We start from the raw sequence: 27153 nt of genomic DNA on the forward strand, positions 1-27153 counted from the left end.
AGCGTGGCTTAGTGGAAAGAGCACAGGCTTGGGAGTCAGAGGACGTGGGTTCTAATCCCGGCTCCCCCACTTGTCTGCTGTGTGACCTCGGGCAAGCCACTTAACTTCTTTGGGCCTCAGTTACCTCATCTGGAAAATGGGGATTAAGACTGTGAGCCCCACGAGGGACAACCTGCTTACCTTGTATCTACCCCAGTGCTTAGAACAGTGCTTGGCACATAACAAATACCATAATAATAATAATAGATAAATAATTATGTGCCAGGAACTGTACTAAGAGATGGGGTGGATACAAGCAAATCGCATTGGACACAGTCCCTGCCCCATGTAGGGCTCACAGTCTCAAGCCCCATTTTACAGATGAGGTAACTGAGGCCCAGAGAAGTTACGACTTGCCCAGGGTCGCCCGACCTGCAAGTGGTGGAGCTGGGAGTCGAACCCAGAAACTCCAACTGCCAGGCCCGTGCTCTTTCCATTAGGCCACGCTGATTGTAATCTTCACAATCGATGTAAGTAATCCTTGGTTTTTTTGCATCAGGTGCTCCCTGACAACTCTGGATGTTTTTCCTTGCATTGGCAGTTGATTTTGGGTTTTTTTTCCTGCGAACGGGGCCCGATTTTCGATTCAGCGGCAGTCGGATAAAGCATGGGGCCATTCCACCGCTTGCACATTGGAGAGGAAATGGGTTTCAGAACCATAAGTGAGGAAGTAAAAATGGCACTCTGAGAGAGGAAGAGGCCGAGGAAACAAGGTATGCGGGAGTTCATGGTAATTATTATTATTTGTATGGTATTTGTTAAGCATTTACTATAAAAGCAGCGTGGCTTAGTGGAAAGAGCACAGGCTTGGGAGTCTGAGGATGTGGGTTCTAATCCCGGCTCCCCCACTTGTCTGCTGTGTGACCTCGGGCAAGCCACTTAACTTCTCTGGGCCTCACTTACCTCATCTGGAAAATGGGGATTAAGACTGTGAGCCCCACGAGGGACAACCTGCTTACCTTGTATCTACCCCAGTGCTTAGAACAGTGCTTGGCACATAACAAATACCATAATAATAATAATAGATAAATAATTATGTGCCAGGAACTGTACTAAGAGATGGGGTGGATACAAGCAAATCGCATTGGACACAGTCCCTGCCCCATGTAGGGCTCACAGTCTCAAGCCCCATTTTACAGATGAGGTAACTGAGGCATAGAGAAGTGAAGTGACGGCTACTGGCTCCCTGCAGGCTTCTTACAAAGCAGGTCATCCATGTGAGGCAATCACTACATGATCACTCTTCCCTCCTTCAAAGCCTTTATCAAGTAATAATAATAATAATAGTAATAATAATTGGGAGGTATCAGGAGGTAGTAAGTTTGGGGGTCCCTCTTCCACTGTGGTCACGGGATGTGTAGGGTTGGACTACCCTTCCCTTCAAGGCCCTGCTGAGAGCTCACCTCCTCCAGGAGGCCTTCCCAGACTGAGCCCCTTCCTTCCTCTCCCCCTCGTCCCCCTCTCCATCCCCCTCATCTTACCTCCTTCCCTTCTCCACAGCACCTGTATATATGTATATATGTTTGTACATATTTATTACTCTATTTATTTATTTATTTTACTTGTACATATCTATTCTATTTATTTTATTTTGTTAGTATGTTTGGTTTTGTTCTCTGTCTCCCCCTTTTAGACTGTGAGCCCACTGTTGGGTAGGGACTGTCTCTATATGTTGCCAATTTGTACTTCCCAAGTGCTTAGTACAGTGCTCTGCACATAGTAAGCGCTCAGTAAATACGATTGATGATGATGATGATGACTAGTAGAGTTCAGTTATCAAGCGCTTAGTGCTTAGTGCTTAATTCATAACAACAATAATAATAATAATTGTGGTATTTGTTAAGCGCTTACTACGTGCCAGGAACTGAACTAAGCTAATCAGGTTAGACTCAGTCCCTGTCCCACAAGGGGCTCCCGGTCTGAATCCCCATTTTGCAGATGAGGTAACCGAGGCACAGAGAAGTGACTTGCCCTAGGTCACACAGCGGGGCGGAACGGATCGATTACCTGTCCAAGGGACCTCCAGTCCAAGCTGGCGCTGCCAAGGTAGACGTGCTGTTTGTCGATGATCCAGAAGGAAGACTGAAGCCGACCCCTGTTATAAGCCGTCATGTTCATGTAAGTCACCTCTGCCCCTGGAAGGTCAAAGAGAGAACAGTCAAGGCCCCCCGCTCCCTCGCCGACTTCAGGAACGGCCCGAGGTCTTCCACATCCCAAAAGGCCTTGGGAAACTTTGCTCTTTGGCACCGTTGCCTCTGGGCTTGCCGGGGAGGTGCCGTGACGGCAGAGATCCGTACCCCCTCTTTCCTCGCCACCTGGGAGCTGTTCCCAGGGCAGTTCTATCCGAAGGTCACGCCACGACCCGGTTGAAAACCGGGAGCCAAATGTCAACGACAGACCAGCAAGGCACGTTGCCAGCCGGACGAAATTGGTCAAAAGGCAGTGTGCTGGACTCTGCAGACTAAGCACTTAATCAATCAATCAATCAATCATATTTATGGAGTGCTTACTGTGTGCAGAGCACTGTACTAGGCGCTTGGGAAGTACAAGTTGGCAACATATAGAGACAGTCCCTACCCAACAGTGGGCTCACAGTCTAGAAGGGGGAGACAGAGAACAAAACGAAACCTGTGGACAGGTGTCATCAGAATAAATAGAAGTAAAGCTAGATGCACATCATTAACAAAATAAATAGAATAGTAAATATGTACAAGTAAAATAAATAGAGTAATAAATCTGTACAAACAATTGCTCCATCGACGGTATTTATTGAGCCCTTACTACGTGCGGAGCATTGTTAGGCACTTGGGAGAGTACAAGAGAGCAGAACTAGCAGGCATGCTCCCTGCCCACAGTGAGCTTACAATCTTGATTGATGGACAGCACCGCTGCCTTTGAGGAGATAACATTGCAGTCGAGTTATAGGAATTACCTCCCCCATCTCCCTTCTCAAGAGGACTTAATAATAATGAAGCTAATCAGGGTGGACACAGTCCCTGTCCCACATGGGGCTCACGCTCTTAATCCCCACTGTACAGATGAGGTAACTGAGGCCCAGAGAAGTGGAGCGACTTGCCCAAGATCGCAGGGCAGGCAAGTGGCAGAGCAGGATTAAAACCCAGATCCTTCAGCCTCCCAGGCTTGTGCTTAATCCTCTAGGCCTCGCTGCTTCTCAGCAGTGAACTTTTCCTCAGAGGCCATGCCCTTTCACCTCCACTCACTCCTATTTTTCATCCCTGAGGAATATTTCCTTTACTCGGGTGAGATTTATATTTAAAAAACACAATCCCAAAGTCGAGGGGTGGGGGAAGAGGAGGAAGGTGGGAGAGCTTCGCCATTCCCCAGCGGCCCCCGGGGGGACCTTTTGTTCCAGAATCAAAAGTGTCTTTGAGTGGAGATGAAAAGGCGCTTCGGAAATCGCTCTGTCGCCAAGGTCCGGCGCGTGGCCGGGCAGCCCGAGGGAGACATGACGGTACTACTAAAAATAGGCCAGCCCGGCAGGGGGGTGAGCACCGCAAATTCATTTTCATAAAAATGCTCTGCTCTCCTTTCCTCTCACGGATCTCCCTGTTTCCTCTCTTCGGCCTTTCAGATGGCCAATTAAGCGAGCCAGGCTGCCCCTCTTGCCATAGCTTGCCGTCTGGCTTGTAAGCTCGCTGTGGGCAGGGAATGTGCCTGTTTATTGTTACACTGCATTCTCCCAAGCGCTTAGAACAGTGCTCTGCATGGTTAGTTCTCCATAAATACGATCGACTGACTAACTGACCTAAGGAGAAGGCAGACCCCAATAGGAGAGCCCATCCACAAATCAAACCCCAGTCAGGGAGAGGTCAGGTCGACGCGCCTCAGTGCGGAAAGAGAGGAGGCCTGGGAGTCCAATCCCAGCTCTGCCCCTTGGCCTGCTGGGTGACCTTGGGCAAGTCGCTTCACTTCTCTGGGCCTCAGTTTCCTCACCTGTAAAATGGGGATTCAATACCTGGCCCATGTGGGACAGGAACAGAGTTCAACTTTATGATTTTGTATCTACTCCAGCCCCCTCTCAGGATGGCACCTAGAGAGTTTCCAGTCCTCTACCAGTCTCTGCTATGGGAGGGAGAGTCAAGCAGAGGCCTACCCATGCCATTCCTAACTTGGGCAGTGGCTATCGAGTGGAAGGCAATCGGCTACAAGTCCAAACTCACCTGTGCTGAGCAGTAGCGGCATGGGGGAGAGCTGAGGGTGGAAATTCCAGCTTGCTGCGCAGAAGAAGGCAATGGTAAACCACTTCTGGATTTTCACCAAGAAAACCCCATAGATCCATTACCAGAACAATTGCGGGTGGAGAGTGGGGTGTTCTGGGAGAGCTGTGTCGATGGAGCTGCTATGGGTTGGAGACGACTCGACAGCATAAGATAAATCTACTCTTGTGTGTGGCATGTAGTAAGAGCTTAAAAAATTTCATCATTATTGTTACCGACTTCAGAATGGGCGGGCAGAACATCACCATTATTCTCCTTCTTGTGGTTTAAGCACTTATTATGTGTCAAGCACTGTCTGTCTCCCCCATCTAGACTGTAAGTTCACTGTGGGAAGGGAATGTGTCTGCTTATTGCTGTATTGTACTTTTCCAAATGCTTAGTGCAGTGCTCTGTGCATAGTAAACTCAACAAATATGATTGAGTGAATGAATGAATGAATACAAGCTAATTACTACTACTAATAACAATAATAACGATGGCATTTACTAATCGCTTACTATGTGCAAAGCACTGTTCTAAGTGCCGGGGAGGCTACAAGGTGATCAGGTTGTCCCACGGGGGGCTCAGAGTCTTAATCCCCATTTTACAGATGAGGTAACTGAGGCACAGAGAAGGTGACTTGCCCAAAGTCACACCACTGACAGTTGGTGGAGCCGGGATATGAATGCATGACCACTGACTCCAAAGCCTGTGCTCTTTCCATTGAGCCACACTGCTTCTCTACCGGTTCCTTTTCGCACATGGGGCTCACAGTCTTAATCCCCATTTTACAGATGAGGTCACTGAAGTCCAGAGAAGTAAAGTGACTTGCCCAAGGTCACTCAGCAGAAAAGTGGTGGAGCTGGGAATAGAACCCAGGTCCTTCTGATTCCCAGACCCATCTCCATCCAGTAGGCCACGGTACTTTGGTCACACAGCAGCCCAGTTGACTACCACCTGACTTTCTTGCCCTGGTAACATGCTTTTTCCACTAGGCCACCCTGGTTTGAGAAGCCTCACCGTTGAAGGGAAAGCTCAGGACTTTTTTTTTCCATGGTATTTGTTAAACGCTTATTATGCGTCGAGCACCGTTCTAAGCACTGGGGTAAATACGAGTTTAGCACAATGGACAACAGTCCCTGTCCCACGTGGGGCTCGCAGTCTAAGTAGAAGGGAGGAGGATTGAATCCCCATTTTACATTTGAGGAAACCAAGGCAAAGAGACATGAAGTGACTCGCCCAAGGTCACACAGCAAGCAATTGCCAGAGTCAGGATTAGAACCCAGGTCTGTGGACTCCCAGGTCTGTATTCTATCCACTAGACCACACTGCTTCTCTTTCCAGTCCGCATTCACGTCCTCTCAGCGAGTAAATATGTTCTGGCCTGGCCTCCTCAACAGGCCATTAGAAGTCCTCCCCGAGGCGAAAATTCCCAAGCAATCGAGCGGCTGAAATTAACTTAGTGTTTGCAAATTCAATTGAACGCAGTGTAGGACACCCTATGAATATCTCATTTTACTCCCCGCCTGCTTCTGGATAGCTTTACAATCACCTCCACCGCTCCCCGGTCTGCGGCCAAACCTTGTTTGTTCAGATAATTCCGAGTCCCTCGCTAACTAGGCCGGAGGGCAGGCTGGAATTTTCCATGCTGTTTTTCCTATAGCGAGGCAGGACGAAGCCGTTCTTTAGGACGCTCCATAGCCAGTCCGTGAAGGTTCGGGAAAATAGGATAATGGAACCATCTGGTTCGTTGCAAACCAGCCTCGATCTGTTTCAAACAAACAGAATTTGACGGCCCGCTTGCTACCAAATATGAGATAGGGAGAGCAGAACTTCTAATGCAGATGATTTCCTAAAGCCGAGGTGACCATCTGTATCCACTCAGTGAGTACGCAGGAAAGATCAGCTCGTCGTGGGCAGGGAACGTGTCTGTTTATTGTTATATCATACTCTCCCAAGCACTTAGTACAGTGCTCTGCACAGTAAGCGCTCAATAAATACCACTGACTGACTATTAATTTAGCCTCGGTAATCTCCAGATTCATGGGTCCGCCTCCATCAATTGATGGATGGTATTTATTGAGCGCTCACTACGTGCAGAGAGCTGTACTAAGCACTTGGGAAAGTACAATACAACAGGGCGTAGACACGAAGCCCTGCGTATAGTCTACAGGGGGAGAGAGACATTAAAGTAGATTAGGGGTAGGGGAAATAGTAGAGAATAGGAATATTTACCTAATCAATATTCACCAGTGGGGTTGAATGAGTGCCCTCTGAGTGGGAAACACTGTGCTAAGCGCTTGGGAGAGTGCCACAGAGGCAGCTTCATCTACCCTAAGCTTTTATTTATTTTATCCCCATCATCAGCCCTCATTCACACTTGTAGGTTTTTTATTTGTACATTCAGTGACCTCATCTTGTTGTATTAGTTCTACTTCCTGGTATATCCTTTTTCTTCCTCCTGCCTTTACTGTTGGCAAGTAAATTTTGTTTCTCTCTTGCATTAAACTGTTAGCTCCTCGAGGTCAGAGAACGTATGCTTTTGGAGCTCAGTACAGTGCTTAGCACTCAGGAGGTGCTCAATAAACACCACCGATTGAGCAAGAAGCCAACACGAGCCATTTTTCCCTTGTGGGAACATTCTGAGGCTAAGCCACATTACCTGGGTGAGGCAATGTGGACTTCTTCGAGGAGAAGCGAAGTTCAAATTCAACTCACTCGTGGTAGCCCACCTTTTTACTCCTGCTGCTTAGTTATGTAAAAATGTTTGAGTTAAAGGTTCCTTCAAAGGTAAGCCTCTCTAATTTCCAGAGGGGCATATTAAAAGTACAGCAGTTAAAGTTATTCTAACCCCGGAAACGTTATTACTTCCATTTCCGTTTGATGAAAAGCTCAATGTAAATCTAAAAGAATTAGCATTTATATGGCATTTCATATTTTCAATGTTCCTGCACCATCATTTACTAATTAGCATAATTCTCCAGGCCTGAAGGGCCCATCTCCCAACACACACACACACACACACACACACACACACACACACACACACACACACACACACACACACCCCACCCCAACATAGAGATCAGAGGAGTGAACAGATTTTCCATTTAGAAAAATTTCATTTGAAAACAAAGGAGAGAGCATCCTCACCTGACACCGTCAGGTATCCCGATATAACAACTTAAGGATCTCCAATGAGTGGGACCGAATTTCCACTCTCCTCCAATTCCCCCGAGATTTTGTAAAGATAATAATAATACTAATAATAATAGCATTTGTTAAGCACTTACTATGTGTGAAGCACTGTTCTAAGCGCTGGGGTGATAATGATGATGATGATGATGGCATTTATTAAGCGCTTACTATGTGCAAAGCACTGTTCTAAGCGCTGGGGAGGTTACAAGCTGATCAGGTTGTCCCACGTGGGGCTCACAGTCTTAACCCCATTTTACAGATGAGGTAACTGAGGCACAGAGAAGTGAAGTAACTTGCCCAAAGTCACACAGCTGACAAGCGGCGGAGCCGGGATTAGAACCCATGACCTCTGACTCCCAAGCCCGGGCTCTTTCCACTGAGCCAAGCTGCTTCTCAAAGAGAGGAGAAGAGAAGCATTTTGCTGAAATACTGAATTGAGGTGAAATTCCACCTGCCTTGACTCAGAGTTGTTCTTTCCCCAGATTCAGGACCCAAACATTGTATGGGTACGTATACCGTATGTATATCACAGAACATATATACATATGTACACATATATATATTTATCTGTAATTTTTTTTATTAATATGTATTAATGTCTGTTTCCTCCTCTAAACTGGGAACCCATTATGGGCAGGGAGTATGTCGGTTTGTTGTCTTATTGAGTTCGCCCTAGTGCTTAATATAGTGCTCCACACATGGTAAGCATGCAATAAATATGACTGATGGATGGATTTCTCCCTGAAATTTGGGGAGACACGGTGGTAGATGGATCGGGGGGCGGGGACAGGGTGTTGAGGAGGTGGGCGTCACCAAGCAAAGATCTGGGCGAAGGGGTATAGGGGTACAGCCAGCTGGAGGAGCGTTTCCCTTTAGACTGTAAGCTTCTTGGGGTCAGGAAACATAACTACCCACTCCGTTATACTGCACTCACCCAAGCACTTAGTACAGTGCTCTGCACACAGTAAGCGCTCAATAAATATGAGTGAGTGATCGATTGAGAGATGGGAACTTAGGATAAGATACAATTGTGGTACAGGACCAGATATTTGGAGCTGAAAATGAGTTTCAGGTGTCAGGGGGCTGGAGGAAGGATAGGCAAGGGAATTCCAATTCTATTGTGCTCTCCCAAGGGGTGGGCTCTCAGTGAGCGCTCAGTAAATGCAATTAACCGATGGACTGAGTCATTGAAGGGTACAGGAGAGTTTTTCAAGGAGAGAGGGAGAGAAAAACTCCGGTTGCTTGTTGCAGCAGACTCATATCTGCCAGAGAGAGACAACAAATCCACTGAAACCCTCAGCCTGTGAGTTTTGACAAGAAATTCAAAGTTGCTTTGAGAAGCCAGGTTTGCTGAGGTGTGGTTGAAGGGGGTGGGGGGAGGACCAGAGGAAATACAGGCTTCTTTCCAAGGAGAAAGAATCGCCTTTGAGTCTGACAGCTGCTTGTGTCTCCTCTCCGATTTTACAGTGAGGTTGTTTTGCCAGGGGCGAACCCAGGGGAGATAGAAAACAGACATGCCGGGCGAACATCGACCTCATGATACGAAGATCGCTTTCGAGCATGAAATTCCCAAAGAATCACTGAACTGTAGCAGTCATCCCTCGCGACGTGACAAAGCAAGGTACAAGACATCATAACACAGACTTTCTCCTACTAGCCGGAGAGCAGACTCATCCGTCAATGTGCAGGCAAGCGTAGGCGTAAGTGGCAATCAGTCGAAAACCCTTCCCACCCTCTGAGTCTCTCCACGCTCCAGAGGAGGAAATGAGAAAGGGAACAGATGAGCCGGCCCGCCTGGCTGTCGGCTGGAAGATTTCTACCTTGGAGCGAGCAGAGTCCGAGCTGAATTGGAGAAAGCTCATGGACTTTCCCACCTCGTCAGGTGGATTCAACCTTTCCAAGATGGACTGCAAGCTTCTGGAAGGCGGGGATCATGTCAACTAACTCTGTAGTCCTCTCCCAAGTGCTTAGTACAGTGTTCTGTATATAGTAGACTGTAAGCTCTTTAAGGGCAGGGATCATACTCTCCCAAGGGCTCAGTACAGTGCTCGGCACAGAGTAGGGGCTCAAGAAATACTACTGATTACTTAGTGCGTGTTTCTGCTGGAGGGGCAAAATCTAGGCTGAAGAAAAGACCATTTCTTGCCTACCAAGAGATTTTAATCTGAAATCACAGCAACACAAATCAAACATGGGGTAACGTATGGTTAGAGTCCCAACCAAATAAAAAAAAAAGTTTCTGTAACCCACAGATAGGATATAAAACCACAACTCACCGGGATCTCTGAAAAATTCCTGGAGGTGGAATATCAGCCTGGATTTATCCACATTCAATCGATCGATGGTGTTTATTGAGCACCTACTGTGTGCAGAACACTATACTAAGCCCTTGGGGGAGTAGAGTAGTTTGTAAGCCCCCACCCTCTGAGTCTCTCCACGCTCCAGAGGAGGAAATGAGAAAGGGAACAGATGAGCCGGCCCGCCTGGCTGTCGGCTGGAAGATTTCTACCTTGGAGCGAGCAGAGTCCGAGCTGAATTGGAGAAAGCTCATGGACTTTCCCACCTCGTCAGGTGGATTCAACCTTTCCAAGATGGACTGCAAGCTTCTGGAAGGCGGGGATCATGTCAACTAACTCTGTAGTCCTCTCCCAAGTGCTTAGTACAGTGTTCTGTATATAGTAGACTGTAAGCTCTTTAAGGGCAGGGATCATACTCTCCCAAGGGCTCAGTACAGTGCTCGGCACAGAGTAGGGGCTCAAGAAATACTACTGATTACTTAGTGCGTGTTTCTGCTGGAGGGGCAAAATCTAGGCTGAAGAAAAGACCATTTCTTGCCTACCAAGAGATTTTAATCTGAAATCACAGCAACACAAATCAAACATGGGGTAACGTATGGTTAGAGTCCCAACCAAATAAAAAAAAAAGTTTCTGTAACCCACAGATAGGATATAAAACCACAACTCACCGGGATCTCTGAAAAATTCCTGGAGGTGGAATATCAGCCTGGATTTATCCACATTCAATCGATCGATGGTGTTTATTGAGCACCTACTGTGTGCAGAACACTATACTAAGCCCTTGGGGGAGTAGAGTAGTTTGTAAGCCCCCAAGGGACAGGGGCTGTGTCTAATTCCCATCTATGTGTTCTCTCCCTGCACTTAGTACAGTGCTCTGCACACAGTAAGTGCTTAATACTACTACTACTGCTACTAATAATAATTATGATATTTGTTAAATCCTTATTATGTGCCAGGCACTATTCTAAGCACTGGAGCTAATCAGGTGGGACACAGTCCTTGTCCCACACTGGGCTCACACTTTTAATCCCCGTTTTACAGGTGAGGAAACTAAGGCCGAGAGAAGTGAAGTGACTTGCCCAAGGTCACATAGCAGATAAGTGGCAGAGCCAGGACTAGAACCCTGGTGCATCTGACTCCGAGGCCTGTGTTCGATCCACTAGCTACTACTATGATGCTATTTGTTAAGTGCTTACTATATGTCAAGCATCATCTTAAGCTCCGGGGGAGATACAAACTAATCATGTTGGGCACAGTCCATGTCCCACGTGGGGCTCTAAGCAGTAATCCCCATTTTACAGATGAGGTAACTGAGGCACAGAGAAGTAAAGTGACTTGCCCAAGGTCACACAGCCAACAAGTGGCGGAGCTGGGATTAGAACTCAGGTCCTTCTGGCTCCCAGGACTATTACCACTACTGCAACAACAAGAGAATAAGAGAGATTCATCACGGGTGCACTAAAAGTCTAAATAATAATAATGATGGCATTTATTAAGTGCTTACTATGTGCAAAGCACTGTTCTAAGCGCTGGGGAGGTTACAAGGTGATCAGGTTGTCCCACGGGGGGCTCACAGTCTTAATCCCCATTTTACAGATGAGGGAACTGAGGCACAGAGAAGTGAAGTGATTTGCCCAAAGTCACACAGCTGACAATTGGTGGAGCCGGGGTTTGAACCCATGACCTCTGACTCCAAAGCCCGGGCTCTTTCCACTGAGCCACGCTGCTTCCCGAGCCCAGCTAAACCAAGCCCAGTGGCAGCCTGTAGCTTCTGATATGCTCTCTGCAGCCTCCGAGCACCTCCAACAGTAGGGCAATGGGAGGAGAGAGAAGCAGCGTGGCTCAGTGGAAAGAGCCCAGGCTTGGGAGTCAGAGGTCATGAGTTCTAATCCTGGTTCTGCCACTTGTCAGCTGTGTGACTTTGGGCAAGTCACTTCACTTCTCTGGGGCTCAGTTCCCTCATCTGTAAAATGGGGATTAAGACTGTGAGCCCCACGTGGGACAACCTGATCACCTTGTATCCTCCCCAGCGCTTAGAACAGTGCTCTGCACATAGTAAGCGCTTAACAAACACTATCATTATTATTATTATTATGTACTGAACTCTCCCCTCCCAGCTCTCTACTAGTAGTCCAGTTCCTTGCTTTTGCTTTGAGCTGACGGTCTCTGCGGTTCCTACTAAGGGTTACAGTCCCAGCTCCCTGGGATTTCAGGAAAGTTCCTCCCTCTTCCCCAACTTCCAGAGCAGAACCACGGCCAGCCCCTGCTGGGAATGGCCAACCCAGTCAATCAATCCTATTTATTGAGTGCTTACTGTGAGCAGAACTGTACTAACTGCTTGGGAGAGTATGATATACGATAGGCACATTCCCGGCCCACAACCACCTTACAGTCTAGAGTGGGAGACAGACATTGACAGAAATAAAGAAATGACAGATATGGACTTAAAGTGCTATGGGGCTGGGAGGGGGAAGGAATAAAGGGAGCGAGTCAGGGAGACGCAGAAGGAAGTGGGAGAAGAGGAAAGCAGAACTACGGGCCAGTGGAGTTGGGGCAGTGTGGCTGGTTGGAGGGGTGGAAAAAGAGAGAGGAAGACAGGGAAAAGGAGAAGGAGGGAGAGAGGGAAAAACAGCCAAATAGTCTGTTAGGCTATAGTCTATAACTATATATACTATATAGTTATATATAGTATAGTTATATACTTATATAGTTATACTTATATAGTTATATACTTATATAGTTCCCTTCCCTTCCCTTCCCTTCCCCACAGCACCTGTATATATGTATATATGGTTGTACATATTTATTACTCTATTTATTTATTTATTTATTTTGCTTGTACATATCTACCCTATTTATTTTATTTTGTTGGTATGTTTGGTTTTGTTCTCTGTCTCCCCCTTTTAGACTGTGAGCCCACTGTTGGGTAGGTACTGTCTCTATGTGTTGCCAATTTGTACTTCCCAAGCGCTTAGTACAGTGCTCTGCACATAGTAAGCGCTCAATAAATACGATTGATGATGATGATGATGATATAGTTATAGTTATATATATAGACTATATAGTCTACACTATAGACTATATATAGCCTATAATAGTCTATAACAGAAAAATAGTCTAGTGGCAGAGCCCACTTTACAACCACAGGTCAATCTGCGTACGTACACACACACCTACACACCCATACACACACACGCTCCCTCCTCCCACCTTCTCTCATTCTCTTCCCCGCCCCACTCTCTTTCACTCAACGTAAACTGAATTCTGAATCAACCAGTTCCTAGATCTGATTCTGGTTTGTGTTGGACACAGGAAAGAATGGATTGAATGGGCATGTCCAAGTGTTCCAGGGTGAAGGAAAGCCAGTTCCTTGACTCGTTTTCCTTTGAGCACTTGATATTTATTCCACCCTCAGCCCCAAAGCACAGAAATCCATATCTCTAATTTATTTTAATGTCTACCTCCCTCTCTAGACTGTAAGCTCCTTCTAGGCAGGGATGAGTCTACCAACGCTGTTGTATTGTACTCTCCCGACAGTGCTCTGCACACAGTAAGTGTTCAATAAATACCATCGATCGATTGAGAAGCAGCGTGGCTTAGTGGAAAGAGCCCGGGCTTGCGAGTCAGAGGACAGGGGTTCTAATCCTGTCTCCATCACTTGTCTGCTGTGTAACCTTGGGCAAGACACTTCACTTTTCTGTGCTTCAGTTACCTCATCTGTAAAATGGGTATTAAGACTGTGGGCCCCATGAGGGACAACCTGATTACCTTGTATCTACCCCAGTGCTTAGAGCAGTGCTTGGCACATAGTAAGCACTTAATAAATACCATTATTATTATCATTATCCAGCCTATGATCTCTAATTCATTCATGTCCTCTCACATCTTCCTCCTGGCAAACATCAGGGAGGCTGGATGCTATAAATCTGGGTAGGGACCGTCTCTATATGTTGCCGACTTGTAGTTCCCAAGTGCTTAGTACAGTGCTCTGCACACAGTAAGCGCTCAATAAATACGACAATGAATGAATGAATGAAATTATAAATCTGGTACTTGAATGCTTACTGTGCACAGAAAACTGTATTAAGCACTTGGGAGAGTACAGTATAACAGCATAACAGTCACGTTCCCTGCCCACATCCGTAGCAACTTTAGACTTTGAAAGATGATGACCACTTCCTAATAAAGTAACATATCAACCTTGGTCTTACCCTTTAATTTCAAGTCTTCTAATACCTTTGAATCAGCAGTTAGCACATCGCTCACTAATTTGATCTCAATGTCTCGGGCAGCCAGCTGGAACAATTTTTCCAAAAGACGCCGACCCTAGGAAGAAAATGAAGACCCAAGGGTGACCAATCCACTAGAGCTCATTTTCTTTCACAGATGAAAATCGAGACCATTTTTCAATAAGATTTCAAACCGCCTCCAGCTTACGATGGTGACGATAAAAAACGCCGACAAGATTAATAGCAATAACGAGCGCTAGGTGCCAAACCATCTGCTAAGCACGTGAGGAAAGACAAGGTCATCAATCAGTCGTATTTATTGAGCGCTGACTGTGTGCACAGGAACGCTTACTGTAGTAAGCGTTTGGGAGAGAACAACAGAACGATAAACAGACACATTCCCCGCCCGCAAGGAGCATACAGACTTCATCATCATTATCATCATCATCAATCATATTTATTGAGTGCTTACTGTGTGCAGAGCACTGTACTAAGCGCTTGGTAAGTACAAGTTGGCAACATATAGAGACAGTCCCTACCCAACAGTGGGCTCTCAGTCTAAAAGGGGGAGACAGAGAAAAAAACCAAACATACTAACAAAATAAAATAAATAGAATAGATATGTACACGTAAAATAAATAAATATATAAATAGAGTAACAAATACTTCAGCCTACAGATACGAGTTACGGACAAAAAGCTATCTAACAGGCAACTGAGAAAGTGGTGGATGGGTTTTCTTCCCTGGCTGAGCAATGACTCCAGTCTGAAGGCTTGCGGTGAGGATGAGGAGAGTGCGGATGAGGAATTGTTGAGCGCAGTGTGGCTGGAGAAGGCTCTCGGCTATGACCAAGAGCCATTAGCCTACTCCCTCTCGTCCGGGAAGCCTCCATGATGAAAAGGCAGTCAGCTTTCCTGACTGGGTCCCATTTATTAGTCTGCTATTTGTAGTCTCCATTTAAGGATTTGCCAGGCTCTGCTGCATCAGAGACAAATGACGATGTATTTCTCTCTCTCTCTCTCTCTCTCTCTCTCACACACACACCGAAAAGGCTTCTTAATGTATTCATGGAGTGAGAGCTGTGAATTTTGACGCCATTTTCTGCTACCACCCAGCTTTGGGAACGAAAGTGTTCGGGGCTGAAATGTCTTCCAGAACTTTCAGTTACATTTGCAGGAATAATAGAGATGTGAAAGCTTTCCTTCACATTTTTGTGCGGGGGGGAAGTCACTGGACTGCAGTCTTACCCAATTTAGATTGCGACTTAAATTGCAAGTCTGATGTGGGACAGGGATTGCGTTTCTAATCTGATTATCTGATGTATTCCCCCACTCTTAGTACAGTGCTTGGCACATAGCTCTTAACAAATACCATAATAACAATTATTGTTATTTTCATTTTTTAAGTGCTTCCTATATACCAGGCACTGTCCAACTTGTACTTCCCAAGGGCTTAGTACAGTGCTCTGCACACAGTAAGCACTCAATAAATACGATTGAATGAATGAATGAATGAATGTACTAAGCACTGGTGTAGATACAAGCTAATCACTGTGGACGCAGTTCACGTCCCACGTGGGGCTCACTGTCTTAATCCCCATTTTACAGAGGAGGGAACTGAGGCCCAGAGAAGTGAAGTGACTTGTCCAAGGTCATACAGCAGACAAGTGGCGGAGTTGGGATTAGAACCCAGGTCCCCGGAACCATTGTTCTGAAGATTACACAAATCTGGCACCACTGCTTTAAGGTTTGGATGTAGAAATCAAATTAACACCCCACTGCCAAGGAAAAGGTTGTGTCTACATGCTCCTGGGTACAATTTCTGGTTGCCAGAAATGTCAGTGTGAGTTTGCATCAGATGGAATTCGTGTGAACAGGATGTTGTGAGAAAACTGGGGCCCAGAGAGGTTAAGTGACTCACACAAGGTCACCAATGGTAGAACTGGGCATCAAATCTGATTCCTAGTCCTATGCTATTTCCCCTAGGCCACACTGCCACCCTTTCTGGGGGGTTACAGTCTGTTAATGGAGCTAAAACTAGCACTCCATCAACAGAGAATGCTATAGACTCCCACATCCGCTCAATTCTATATTCACCGAACTGCAAAAGATGGAGCAGGGAAGGGAAGTGCTTGAAACAGGAATAATAATAATAATAATGATGGCATTTATTAAGCGCTTACTATGTGCAAAGCACTGTTCTAAGTGCTGGGGAGGTTATAAGGTGATCAGGTTGTCCCTTGGGGGGCTCACATTCTGAATCCCCATTTTACAGATGAGGTAACTGAGGCCCAGAGAAGTTAAGTGACTTGCCCAAAGTCACACAGCTGACAAGTGGCGGAGTGGGGATTTGAACTCATGACCTCTGACTCCAAAGCCCGGGCTCTTGCCACTGAGCCACGCCAAACCATCTGACAGGCAATGACTCTCCCCACTTCAAAGCCTTATTGAAGGCCCATCTCCTCCATGAGGCCTTCCCTGACTGCACCCTCCTTTCCTTTTCCCCCGGCTCCCTTCTGCATCGCTCCGACTTGCTCCCTTTCTTCATCCCCCGCTCCCAGCCCCACACCACTTATGCCCATATCTCTAATTTATTTATTTATATTAACGTCTGCCTTCCCCTCTGGACTTTAAGCTTGCGGTGGGCAGGAAATGTGTCTGTGATATTGCTGTGTTGCCCTCTCCCAAGCGTCTAGTACGGTGTTCTGCACACAGTAAACGCTCAATAAATTCGATTGTCTGAAGAAGTGAATGAATGAAGACCACAAACCCGAAACAGTCCGGCCAGCCAGAATGCTCCTTACCTGACGTGCCAGTGGGGAACTGCTGTTGAGATTCCAATGGGAGGAGACGATATCGACGGACTTCTTGGCCATGTTGAGCAAATTCCACCAGCCTTGGAAGAGCGGGAGATGGAACAGGGCACTTCCTGAATAATTAAGGCCTTTGGGAATGTTTTCCACCAGGGTGATCCTTGGATGAGATTTTGCAAGAGAAAGCATTTTTAGGATGAGGTAAAAGATAGGGCTTCAGGAGATTAATAATCATGGTACTTGTTGAGCACTTACTATGTGCCAAGTGCCGTTCTAATAATAATAATAATGATGGCATTTATTAAGCACTTACTATGTGCAAAGCACTGTTCAAAGAGCTGGAGTAGGTATAAGTTAAGGAGGTTGGATACAGTCCCTGTCCCCCATGGGGCTCACACTCTTAATCCCTATTTTACAGATGAGGAAACTGAGCCCCAGAGATGTTACGGTATTTGCCCAAGGTCACACGGGAGACAAGTGGCAGGGCCAGGATTAGAACCCATGGTCCTTCTGATTCCCAAAGCTGGACAGTCCACTAAGCTGTGCAATTGTTTGCTAGTTTACAAAACCTCTCACAGGTCAATCTTTTGTCCAAAAAATAATTTTAGCCAGTTAGATTGTACACTTCTCGAGGACAGGGACAGTGTGTCTCTTACTCCAAATGTATTCCCTGAGCATTTATTGGGCGCGGAGCACTATGCTAAGAGCTTGGTGAGTATAAGCGCTTAGTTCAGTGCTCTGCACACAGTAAACGCTCAATAAATATGATTGAATGAATAACAGCAGTAATAGACATGATCTCTGCCCTCAAGGAGCTTGAAGTCTGGCTGGGGAGATGGGCGGTCTAAGAAATTACAGACGAGAGGAAATAATGGAGTATTTAAGGTACAAGATACTAGATAAAAGGTACTATAGAGAAGCAGCATGGCTTAATAATAATAATGATGATGGCAATTATTAAGCGCTTACTATGTGCAAAGCACTATTCTAAGTGCTGGGGAGGTTACTAGGTGATCAGGTTGTCCCTTGGGAGGCTCACAGTCTTAATCCCCATTTTACAGATGAGGTAACTGAGGCACAGAGAAGTGAAGTGACTTGCCCAAAGTCACACACCTGACAACTGGTGGAGCCGGGATTTGAACCCATGACCTCTGACTCCCAAGCCCGTGCTCTTTCCACTGAGCCACGCTGCAGCAAGGGCTTGGGAGTCAGAGGTCGTGGGTTCTAATTCCAGCTCCTCCATATGTCTGCTGAATGATTTTGGGCAAATCACTTAACTTCTCTGGGCCTCAGTTACATCATCTGTAAAATGGGTTGTGAGCCCCAAGTGAAACAACCTGCTTACCTTGTATCCACCTCAGAGCTTAGAACAGTGCTTGGCACATAGTTAGAGCTTCACAGATACCATCATTATTATTATTATTAGGTTGTGAGTACTTAAGTACTAAAGTACTGTGAAAATCTAATGTGGGAGTTGGAAGAAACTGTGGGGAAAGACCTAATATTTAGATCTGAACCTTTCATTCACCACACCCTCAGCTCTTATGTCTAGATACATAATTGATTTTAATATCCAACAAGACTGTGAGCTCACTGGGAACAGGGAACCCGTCTACCAACTCTGTTGTATTATACTCTCCCGAGCGCTTAGTACAGTGCCCCACCCAGAGTAAGCACTTGGTAAATATGATTAATTGATTGAACGAGAGTCTAAATTCATCAGAGAAAGTCTCCTGGAGATGTAATTTCAGAAGGGCTCTGTTGTAAGCGGAGAACAGTGCTCTGGCTAAACAGGTGGTGCTTGGAAATATGATTGATTGATTAATTGATTATTCACCCGGCCAGCTCAGGAGTCAGCAGAAAGCAGAATTGACCCATTGGGAACAATTTTCTCCATAACAACCGAGTGACAACACATTGGACCCAAGAGCAAAGACAATCGTATTCTTTAATACCAGCTGCCCAACCAGAGAGGCATATTTACCTCACACTAAACCAAAGATAAAAAAAGCTATCGAATAAAGTTCTGATTTCCCTCAAGAACTCCTGACCAGCTGAGGTCTCTTCTAATGTGGCGGGTGAAATATACGGTTTGTGAAACCGATCTGATTAGGTCTTAACTGAAAAACAAAAATGAACGGAAAAGGATGATCTATCCCAGGAAACCTAGCTGGATTGCTTCTCCCTCCTTTCTGGGCAGGAAGTGGAATTTTGCATCAATTTTTGATAACGAGATCACATTCAGCTTCCCAGAGGAAATAAAGGGCCGTGAAGAGATTTGTTTGGTGGGGTAAGTGACTTCTAGGGAAGGCACAGTTGAGTTCAATCATTTATTTATTCCTTTCTGGGTGATTTAAAGTACCCCGGCTGTGGATACCCTGGATCTGTGACCTTTGGACACTTGGAATTTATTCCACCCTCAGCTCCATAGCACTTAGGCCCATATCCATAACTTCATGATTTCTATTAATGTCTGTCTCACCTTCTAGAATGTAAGCTCACTGTAGGCAGGGATTGTGCCTACCAAGTCTGTTGGTATTGAACTCTCCCAAGTGCTTAATACAGTGCTCTGCACACACTACGTCTATAAATAACATTGACTGATTGATCCAAATGGAAAGTGGTGTGGTCTAGTGGAAAACAATCCGGGCTTGGGAGTCAGAAGACCTGGGTTCTAATCCCCGCTCCACCACTGACCTGGGACAAGTCATTTATCTATCCTCCCTGGGCCTCAGTTTCCTCTATAAAATGATCAAGATACCTGTTCCTTCCCTTTTTTTAAAAATGGTATCTGTTAAGCGCTTACTAAGTGCCAGGCACTGTACTAAATGCTGAGGTAGATATGAGCTAATCAGGTTGGACATAGTCCCTGTCCCACATGAGGCTAACAGTCTTAATTCCCACATTACAGATGAGGGGAATGAGGCACAGAGAAGGGAAGCGACTCCTTAGATTGTGAACCCCATATGGCCCAGGGGCTGAGGGTTATGGAATTCTCCCTTCCCACTAACCCCTGCCTTTCCTTAAGATGAACCATCCACTTCAGCGGTCCTTCCCATTTGGATGTATGGCAACATAACACTGAATCCCTATTCCTACTAGGCGGAAGAAGGATGCAGAAAGTATCTGACTCATCCTTTCAATCAAGCATTGTACAGTGCCTGGCATGCATTTCCCAAATGCGTAGACTTCCCACTAAGCCATGGTGCTTCTGAGACATATTTAAAGATCACGTCTACCAACTCTATTGCACCCAATACTATTGGTGTAAATACTATTGATTGACTGTCTGATGGATGGATGTGTGGATGGATTAAAGGTAAGATGAAGGACGAACTGGGCATTCTCCTGCCAAGAAAAGGTTAGGTAGAATAAATAATACGAGGTGTTGGATAACCTACTGATAGTCTTCAAAATCGGTTTTAGCTAAGCATTTTCTTCAAAATTTATGGCACGTACAAATGCTTTCCTAAATATACGGAAATGTGTGCTTGGTATTTTTTTTAAGAATTAGGATAATTCCAACAACAAACATAAAGTGCCGGAGGATAGAGGAGAGTGAGCAAGAGAAAGTAAAGATCACACAGAGCAAGGGCAGAGGCTGCCTAGCAAATATTTACAAATATGTCACTAAACGAATTATTTGTTATCATCTAAAATCTCCTTAACTTGGCTTCAGTCTCAGAACGGCAACACTCCAGTAGTATTAGGCGTGAACTCTCAGATCGGTATATAGAGAAAGAGAGCAAGCCAAACGAGGAATAGCTAAAAGCGCCCACGATGACTAAAAGATAAAAACAGACAAGAATGTTCCCGACTGAAGACATTTTATACAGAAGCTTGGCTTCTTCTGGGAGCAAGTGGGCTAAATCTAAAATGTGATCCTCATAAATGTACGTATTCCTAAATATAGCAGGGGAGAGACAACTCTTGTATTATCAACAGCTTACTACACGCTCAGAGCTCTGGGTTAGGATCACCGGATAGGACAATCCCTGGCCCAGATGGGGCTGGTGATCTCCGAGTAAGGAGAGCAGGTATTTCATTCCTATTTAACAGGAAAGGAAACCGAGACCCAAAGAGGTTAAGTGACTTTCCCAAGGTCACACTCCAAGACAGTGGCGGAGCTGGAACTAGAATCTAAGCTTCCTGATCCCCAGATTCATGTTCTTTTCACTAGGCCATTCTTTCAATCTCTCAGAATTCAAACAGAGGGGACTGTAGCCTTCTGATGCAGATCTCAGGACTACTGTTTACTTCAGCACCATGACACAGTTTGAGAAATCTAGGTTTCATATAAAACAGGCAGGAGAGGAAATTTTGCCGACTGCTAAATAATTTAGGTTGAAGCAGTAATTTCAGGACTAGCAGAATCTGTCATTAGAGACCATACTGTGAATGGAATAAGAAATACAGTCATAGCGCAAACATTCCTGGAAGTGGATGAACTGAATTTGGACAAAATCATTAAAATACGTCAAGCGGCTGAATTGAATTCATTATGAATATGCAGTTTCTGGAAAATAACATCAAAGTGGTTGTGTTGCAGATAACCAGAATTTGGTAGGAGGAGAGCGAACCACAAAATGTGATAATACGAGGAGAATGGAAATGATGTTGAATAAATAAAAAAATAGTAGGAGTTGCCAATCTGCATTTGTAAAATTTTGGCTGCTTGTTAAGAGCTGAGAATGAGCCTACCAATTCCGTTGCTTTGTACTCTCCCAAGCAGCTAGTACAGTGCTCTGCACACAGTAAGCGCTCAACAAATACCACCGATGATGATCCCCATAATTTCTTCACCACTGGATGTCCATTCTTTTAATGCCCCAGGAGGGTCAGAAGCATAAATATGCAGAATACATAGAGAAGCAGCATGGCCTGATGGAAAGAGCATAAGCCTGGGAATCAGAGGACCTGGGTTCTAATTCTGGGCTCCATCACCTGTCTGCTGTATGGCCCCAGGTAAATCACTTAACTTTTCTGTCCCTCAGTCACCTCACTTGTAAAATGGAGATAAAGATTGTGAGTTCTGATTATCTTGCATCTGCCCCAGCGCTTAGTACAGTGCCTGGCACATAAGCACTTAACATGTAGCATAAAAAATACTTCAAAGTACTTCACGATACACAAACGCCTGTCAACCTCCAACCCCATTTGGAAACAGAACCCTCCAAGAACAAATGGACTGAATGCAGGGTCCCAGCAGCCTCTTGGATGAGGTGAGAAATGATTTATATAACTGGAAAAGTGAAGATCAACTGTCTGATGTTATTCAGTTTTAACTGACAGAGCATGTCTCTTGGGGAAGAGAGGTTGGTGGTGAAATTTTGTAGACTGAGGGATTTCTTTATGTTTTCTGCACTAAAAGGTTCGCCACAATTAAATTCAGTACTCATGCTAGGGGATGGAAAACAAGGAAAAAAAAATAACCCAACAGGAGGATATCAAATCTGAGGAAAGGAAGTCATTGGCGAAACTGGTGCCTTCGTTAGGGAAAATGAGTGGATCAAAAAACAAATGAACTTCAAGTCTGGAGGTGGTTTGAAAATACAATAAAAATAGTAACAATAACAATGGTGGTATTTGTTAAGCACTTACTATGTGCCAGGCACTGTACTAAGCACTGGAGTGATACAAGCAAAATCGGGTCGGACACAGTCCCTGTCCAATATGAGGTCTCAATCTCAGTCCCCATTTTACAGATGAGGTAACTGAGATCCAGAGGAGTGGAGTTACTTGCCCAAGGTCACACAGCAGACAATGGTGGAGCCGGGATTAGATCCCTTGACCTTTTGATTCCCAGGCCCGTGCTCCACCCACTCCGCCGTGCCTGGGGTCAGCTCTCCGACCAATCCAGAGAATGGAAAAATCCCACTATTCCTAAATTTGGAAAGGCGGCTGATATCTGCTTCGAGGGATGGAGAGTCTCCAGGCTGTCAACTCCACCCTAGTGATGTGTGTGTTGGCCCTCTGTGCTTCACTTGCAAAGCGGGAGGGGTAAATTTTCACACTCTTTGGAATATGGCAGAACCAACCTCATTATGTTTCATCCGTAAAAAGAAGTCTCTAAAAATAGGGCACGTTGGAAAGTGCAAGTCGTTGAAAAGCAAAGCGAGAACAATTGCTTTGCAATTCTCACGGTGGTGGGACTGCAATCAATCAATGATATTTACTGAGCGCTTACTATACGCAGAGCACTGTACTGAGAATTTGGGAAAGTACAACAGAATTAGCAGCTTCTGCCCATGATGAGCTTACAGACCAGAGGGGGTTGGAATTGAGGTGCCGGAGACTGGGGCTGGAATGACTTGGGTTTTAAATCAGTCAGTTAATCCTTGTATCTTGACCCTGGATTCTCTAAGATTTGTTGACTTCTTCGTTTCCTTAGAAATTCTTTTTACCTCCTAAGCTTAACGAAGAGAAACTGAAGTGTTGGGATGGAGCCTGGAGCAATTTCTTTCCATTTTAGGTAGATTCTCGGACATTCACGTGTGCGTAAGAACACAGGCACGGAGACACATGCAAATACACAGAGTCCAAGATGTGCGCAGGGTAAGTACTAAGCTTTATTTGGTAGATGAGATGGAAGCTCAGAGAGGTTAGTAATAATAATAATAATAATAATGGCATTTGTTAAGCGCTTACCTTGTGCAAAGCACTGTTCTAAGCGCTGGGGAGGATACAGGGTGATCAGGTTGTCCCATGTGGGGCTCACAGTATTAATCCCCAATTTACAGATGAGGTAACTAAGGCCCAGAGAAGTTAAGTGACCTGCCCAAAGTCACACAGCTGACAATTGACGAAGCGGGGATTAGAACCCATGACCTCTAACTCCCAAGCCCGTGCTCTTTCCACTGAGCCACGCTCCTTCTTACCCAAGGTCTCACAGAAGTTCAGTGGCAGAGCAGGGAGTGGGGACTCAATCTCTGCTCTTTCAACTAGACCACCCTGCCTGCATCCTACTAGAGATCTGCTAGGGCTTTAGGAAAAAAACAACTAGGGCCAACGGCAAATGCTAATGTGGAAAAAAAATGTGAGGAGCTTTAAGTCTTACTTACGGGAGTCAATTTCTGCGATGACTAATGATCCCTAAAGACTCTTCCTCTGAAAACATCCTGAGCACTGAACGACATTGCAGCAAAAAGCCAAATGCTTCCTTGACTGTAAGCTTCTTTTATGCGGGGAACATGTCTACTAACTCTGTCGTAGTGTACTCTCCCAATATAACAGGCACATTCCTTGCCCACGATGAGCTTAGTACAGTGCTCTGCACACAGTAAGCACTTAGTAAATACCATTGTTTGATTTCCCCCACTACTGTCCATTTAGAACTTCCAATACACCCAAGGACTCAGTTTATCACCCTGACACCCCACCCCATAGTCCACACAAACATGTCTTTAAACTCTGTTGCTTTCTGTTGCTCAATAGAAAGAGCATGGCCTTGGGAGTCAGAGGACATGGATTCTAATCCCAACGCTGCCACTTATCTGCTGTGTGACCTTGGGCAAGCCACTTAACTTCTCTGTGCCGCAGTTACCTCATCTGTAAAATGGGGATTAAGACTGTGAGCCCCACGTGAGACAACCTGATTACCCTGTATCTACCCCAGCGCTTAGAACAGTGCCTGGCACAGAGTAAGCACTTAAATACCACAATTATTATTATTTCCCCTACCTGTAATATCTTTTAGTGCTTGTCTCCCTCGCTAGATGGTAGGCTCCTCAAGAGCAGGGATCATGTCTAGCTCCTTTATCAAACTCCACTCTCCCAAGTGCTTAGTACAGTGTTCTGCACAGGGAAGCCCTCGAATACCATTGGTGATTGATTTCTTACTCTACTGTACTCTACAAGTGGTTACCCTAAACACCCAGAGAATTGATGATCCCAAGAGGGCAATACAAGAAATCCCACATCACATTTCCATCATTCCAGCAGCTGCACAGCTTGACAGGGAAGGAAGGAAGGAATCCCAGGTGAAAGGAACAAGAATAAAAGGGAATGTGTGTCTTTATTGTTATGCTGTACTCTCCCAAGTGCTGAGTACACTGCTTTGTGCACAGTAAACACTCAACAAATACAACTGAATGAAAAGTCAGAGACTAGGGGAAAGGCATCAAAAAAATACTTGCACCCTTCCCTTTCTTGAGCACATTTTCAAGATTGTCCTTGACTACTCCTCTGAAAAACATATGTCTTGAATTATGAAAAAGCTGAGATTAACCCACTAGCTCCCATTGCTTCGATGCTTTATATAACGTGGGCTTCTTCCAAAAAGCAATTACAGACCTGGTGTGTGATTTTACTGAAAATTGAAAAGAACAGACAGTTTTTGTGTAGAAAGACATCAGTGGCCAACGGCTTGGCCAGTGATTGGCAAGTTTGAATGTCGCTATCTCCAGGGAAGGATAAGAAACAACTGAAGGGCCATAATTGGCCCTCCATGCCCATCCTGGAAAAGCTAAATTACAAAAGATAAGCCTAGCTTTCCCTATGGGAATGCCTGTCTCCAGTTTACAGCATTGCAAATCTGTGTGGGAATCGATCAATTATTGAGCAGTTACCATGTGCAAAGCACTGCACTAAGCGCATGGGAGGGTAGAACACACGATCTAACAGGCACATTCCCTCCCCACAATGAGCTTACAGTTCAGAGGAAAAAACCCAAAGATTTTAATAAATACGACTGAATGAATATCGCTCATTTATTTATTTATTTCTACTAATATCTGTCTCCCCCTCTAGGCAGTAAGATTGTTGTGGGCAGGGAATGTATCTGTTTATTGTTCTGTTGTACTCTCCCAGGCACTTAGTACAGTGCTCTGCACACAGTAAGCGCTCAATAGATAGAGAAGCAGCGTGGCTCAGTGGAAAGAGTGCAGGCTTGGGAGTCAGAGGTCATGGGTTCGAATCCCAGCTCAGCCACTTGTCAGTTGTGTGACCTTGGGCAACCCACTTAACTTCTCTGTGCCTCAATTACCTCATCTGTAAAATGGGGATGAAGACTGTGAGCCCCCCGTGGAACAACCTCATCACCTTGTAACTTCCCCAGCACTTAGAACAGTGCTTTGCACATAGTAAGCACTTAATAAATGCCATCATTATTATTAGTAGTAGTACAGTGCTCTGAACACAGTAAGTGCTCAATAAATATGATTAACTGACTGGAACCAGTCTCACTGGCCACCATTTTAAGCCAGTGCCCCTTCTCCACCCCCTCCCAAATCCCGCCAAAAGAGAATTTCTGTTTGTTACCTCTTACCGACAGTTATTTTCGCAGTTCTTCTCTGAGAGTCCATCCTCATCCTCTCCCATGATATCCACTGCCGAAAAGATCAATGCAACCAGGATGGCAAAGCAACAGACTAGTGCGAAGATCACAATGCATTTTTGCTGGGACTGAAAGAGATCAAAGACATCAAGGAAAGTAAAGGTGGCAATCAGTGCTAAGTACAGTACTTGTCACATAGTAAGTGCTTAACAAATACCATCATTATTAGTAGGAGTAGTAGTAATAAAAATACAAATACCTCACAAGTTCAAGTTATTATTATTCTCGTTATTATTTTATTCCTTCAGAATTCAACAAGGATATTGATCTCAGATCTGCTATGCCATGTTGTTGTTATTATTTTATTCCTTCAGAATTCAACAAGGATAGTGATCTCAGATCAGTTATGCCAGGCCAACTGGTCTCCTAGAGAACTTGATCCTATGACTATCCAGCCTCAGGGTCCTAAAAGACTGTAATTCGTGCTAAGTCCTACTTCATGTCCAAAATCCTTCCCTCTGAATTAGTCAATCAATCCATCAGTCATATTTATTGAGCACTTATTGTGTGCAGGGCACTTTACTAAGCGCTTGGGAGAGTACAATAAAACAGAGCTGGTAGACAAGTTCCCTGCCCAGAACGAGCTTACAGTCTCGATGGGGAAATGGAGCAATTGTCAAATCTTTTCTTAGTTCTGGACCAATCCACAGTAATAGATCTGTCCACACAGAAACCTTACTAGTAGACTGTAAACCTCTCAGAGGTGAGCACCATTCTAGGCACTGTACTAGCGCTGGGGTGGATATAGTCGGGTTGGACACAGACCCTGTCCCGCAAGGGGCTCCCGGTCTTAATCCTCATTTTCCAGACGAGGTAACTGAGGCAACGAGAAGTGAAGTGACTTGCCCAAGGTTACCCAGCGGACAAGTGGCGGAGCCAGAATTAGAGCCCAGCTTCTTCCAACTCCCAGGTCTCTGCTCTATCCACCAGGCCACAGGGAAGGTGCTCAGATTTGCAAATAACAAAATTCAAGTTCTTCAAAGAGCAATTAACTCTCTTTTTCCTTCAAACATGATAGGGTGGGAGA

At 45.3% G+C, this 27153-nt stretch overlaps 1 protein-coding gene across 3 annotated transcripts in view; it reads right to left on the bottom strand.

Moving 5' to 3' along the window:
* The window catches only part of PLD5 (phospholipase D family member 5), a 74187-nt gene that overhangs the window by 26180 nt on the left and 20854 nt on the right, over nucleotides 1-27153 (bottom strand). Inside the window, exons 2-5 of one of the 3 annotated variants that reach the window (XM_038761097.1) lie at nucleotides 26058-26194; nucleotides 16784-16952; nucleotides 13963-14077; nucleotides 2047-2174 (exon numbers count right to left, since the gene is read on the bottom strand). In XM_038761097.1, coding sequence (XP_038617025.1) covers nucleotides 2047-2174; nucleotides 13963-14077; nucleotides 16784-16952; nucleotides 26058-26194 — 549 coding nt within the window. Of the gene's footprint in view, nucleotides 1-2046; nucleotides 2175-13962; nucleotides 14078-16783; nucleotides 16953-26050; nucleotides 26195-27153 lie in introns of those variants that run through there. The other 2 variants (XM_038761098.1, XM_038761099.1) reach the window with 2 other exon arrangements.

This window comes from Tachyglossus aculeatus, chromosome 19, assembly GCF_015852505.1.
Source record: "Tachyglossus aculeatus isolate mTacAcu1 chromosome 19, mTacAcu1.pri, whole genome shotgun sequence".
In the NCBI taxonomy this organism is placed as follows: Eukaryota; Metazoa; Chordata; class Mammalia; order Monotremata; family Tachyglossidae; genus Tachyglossus; species Tachyglossus aculeatus.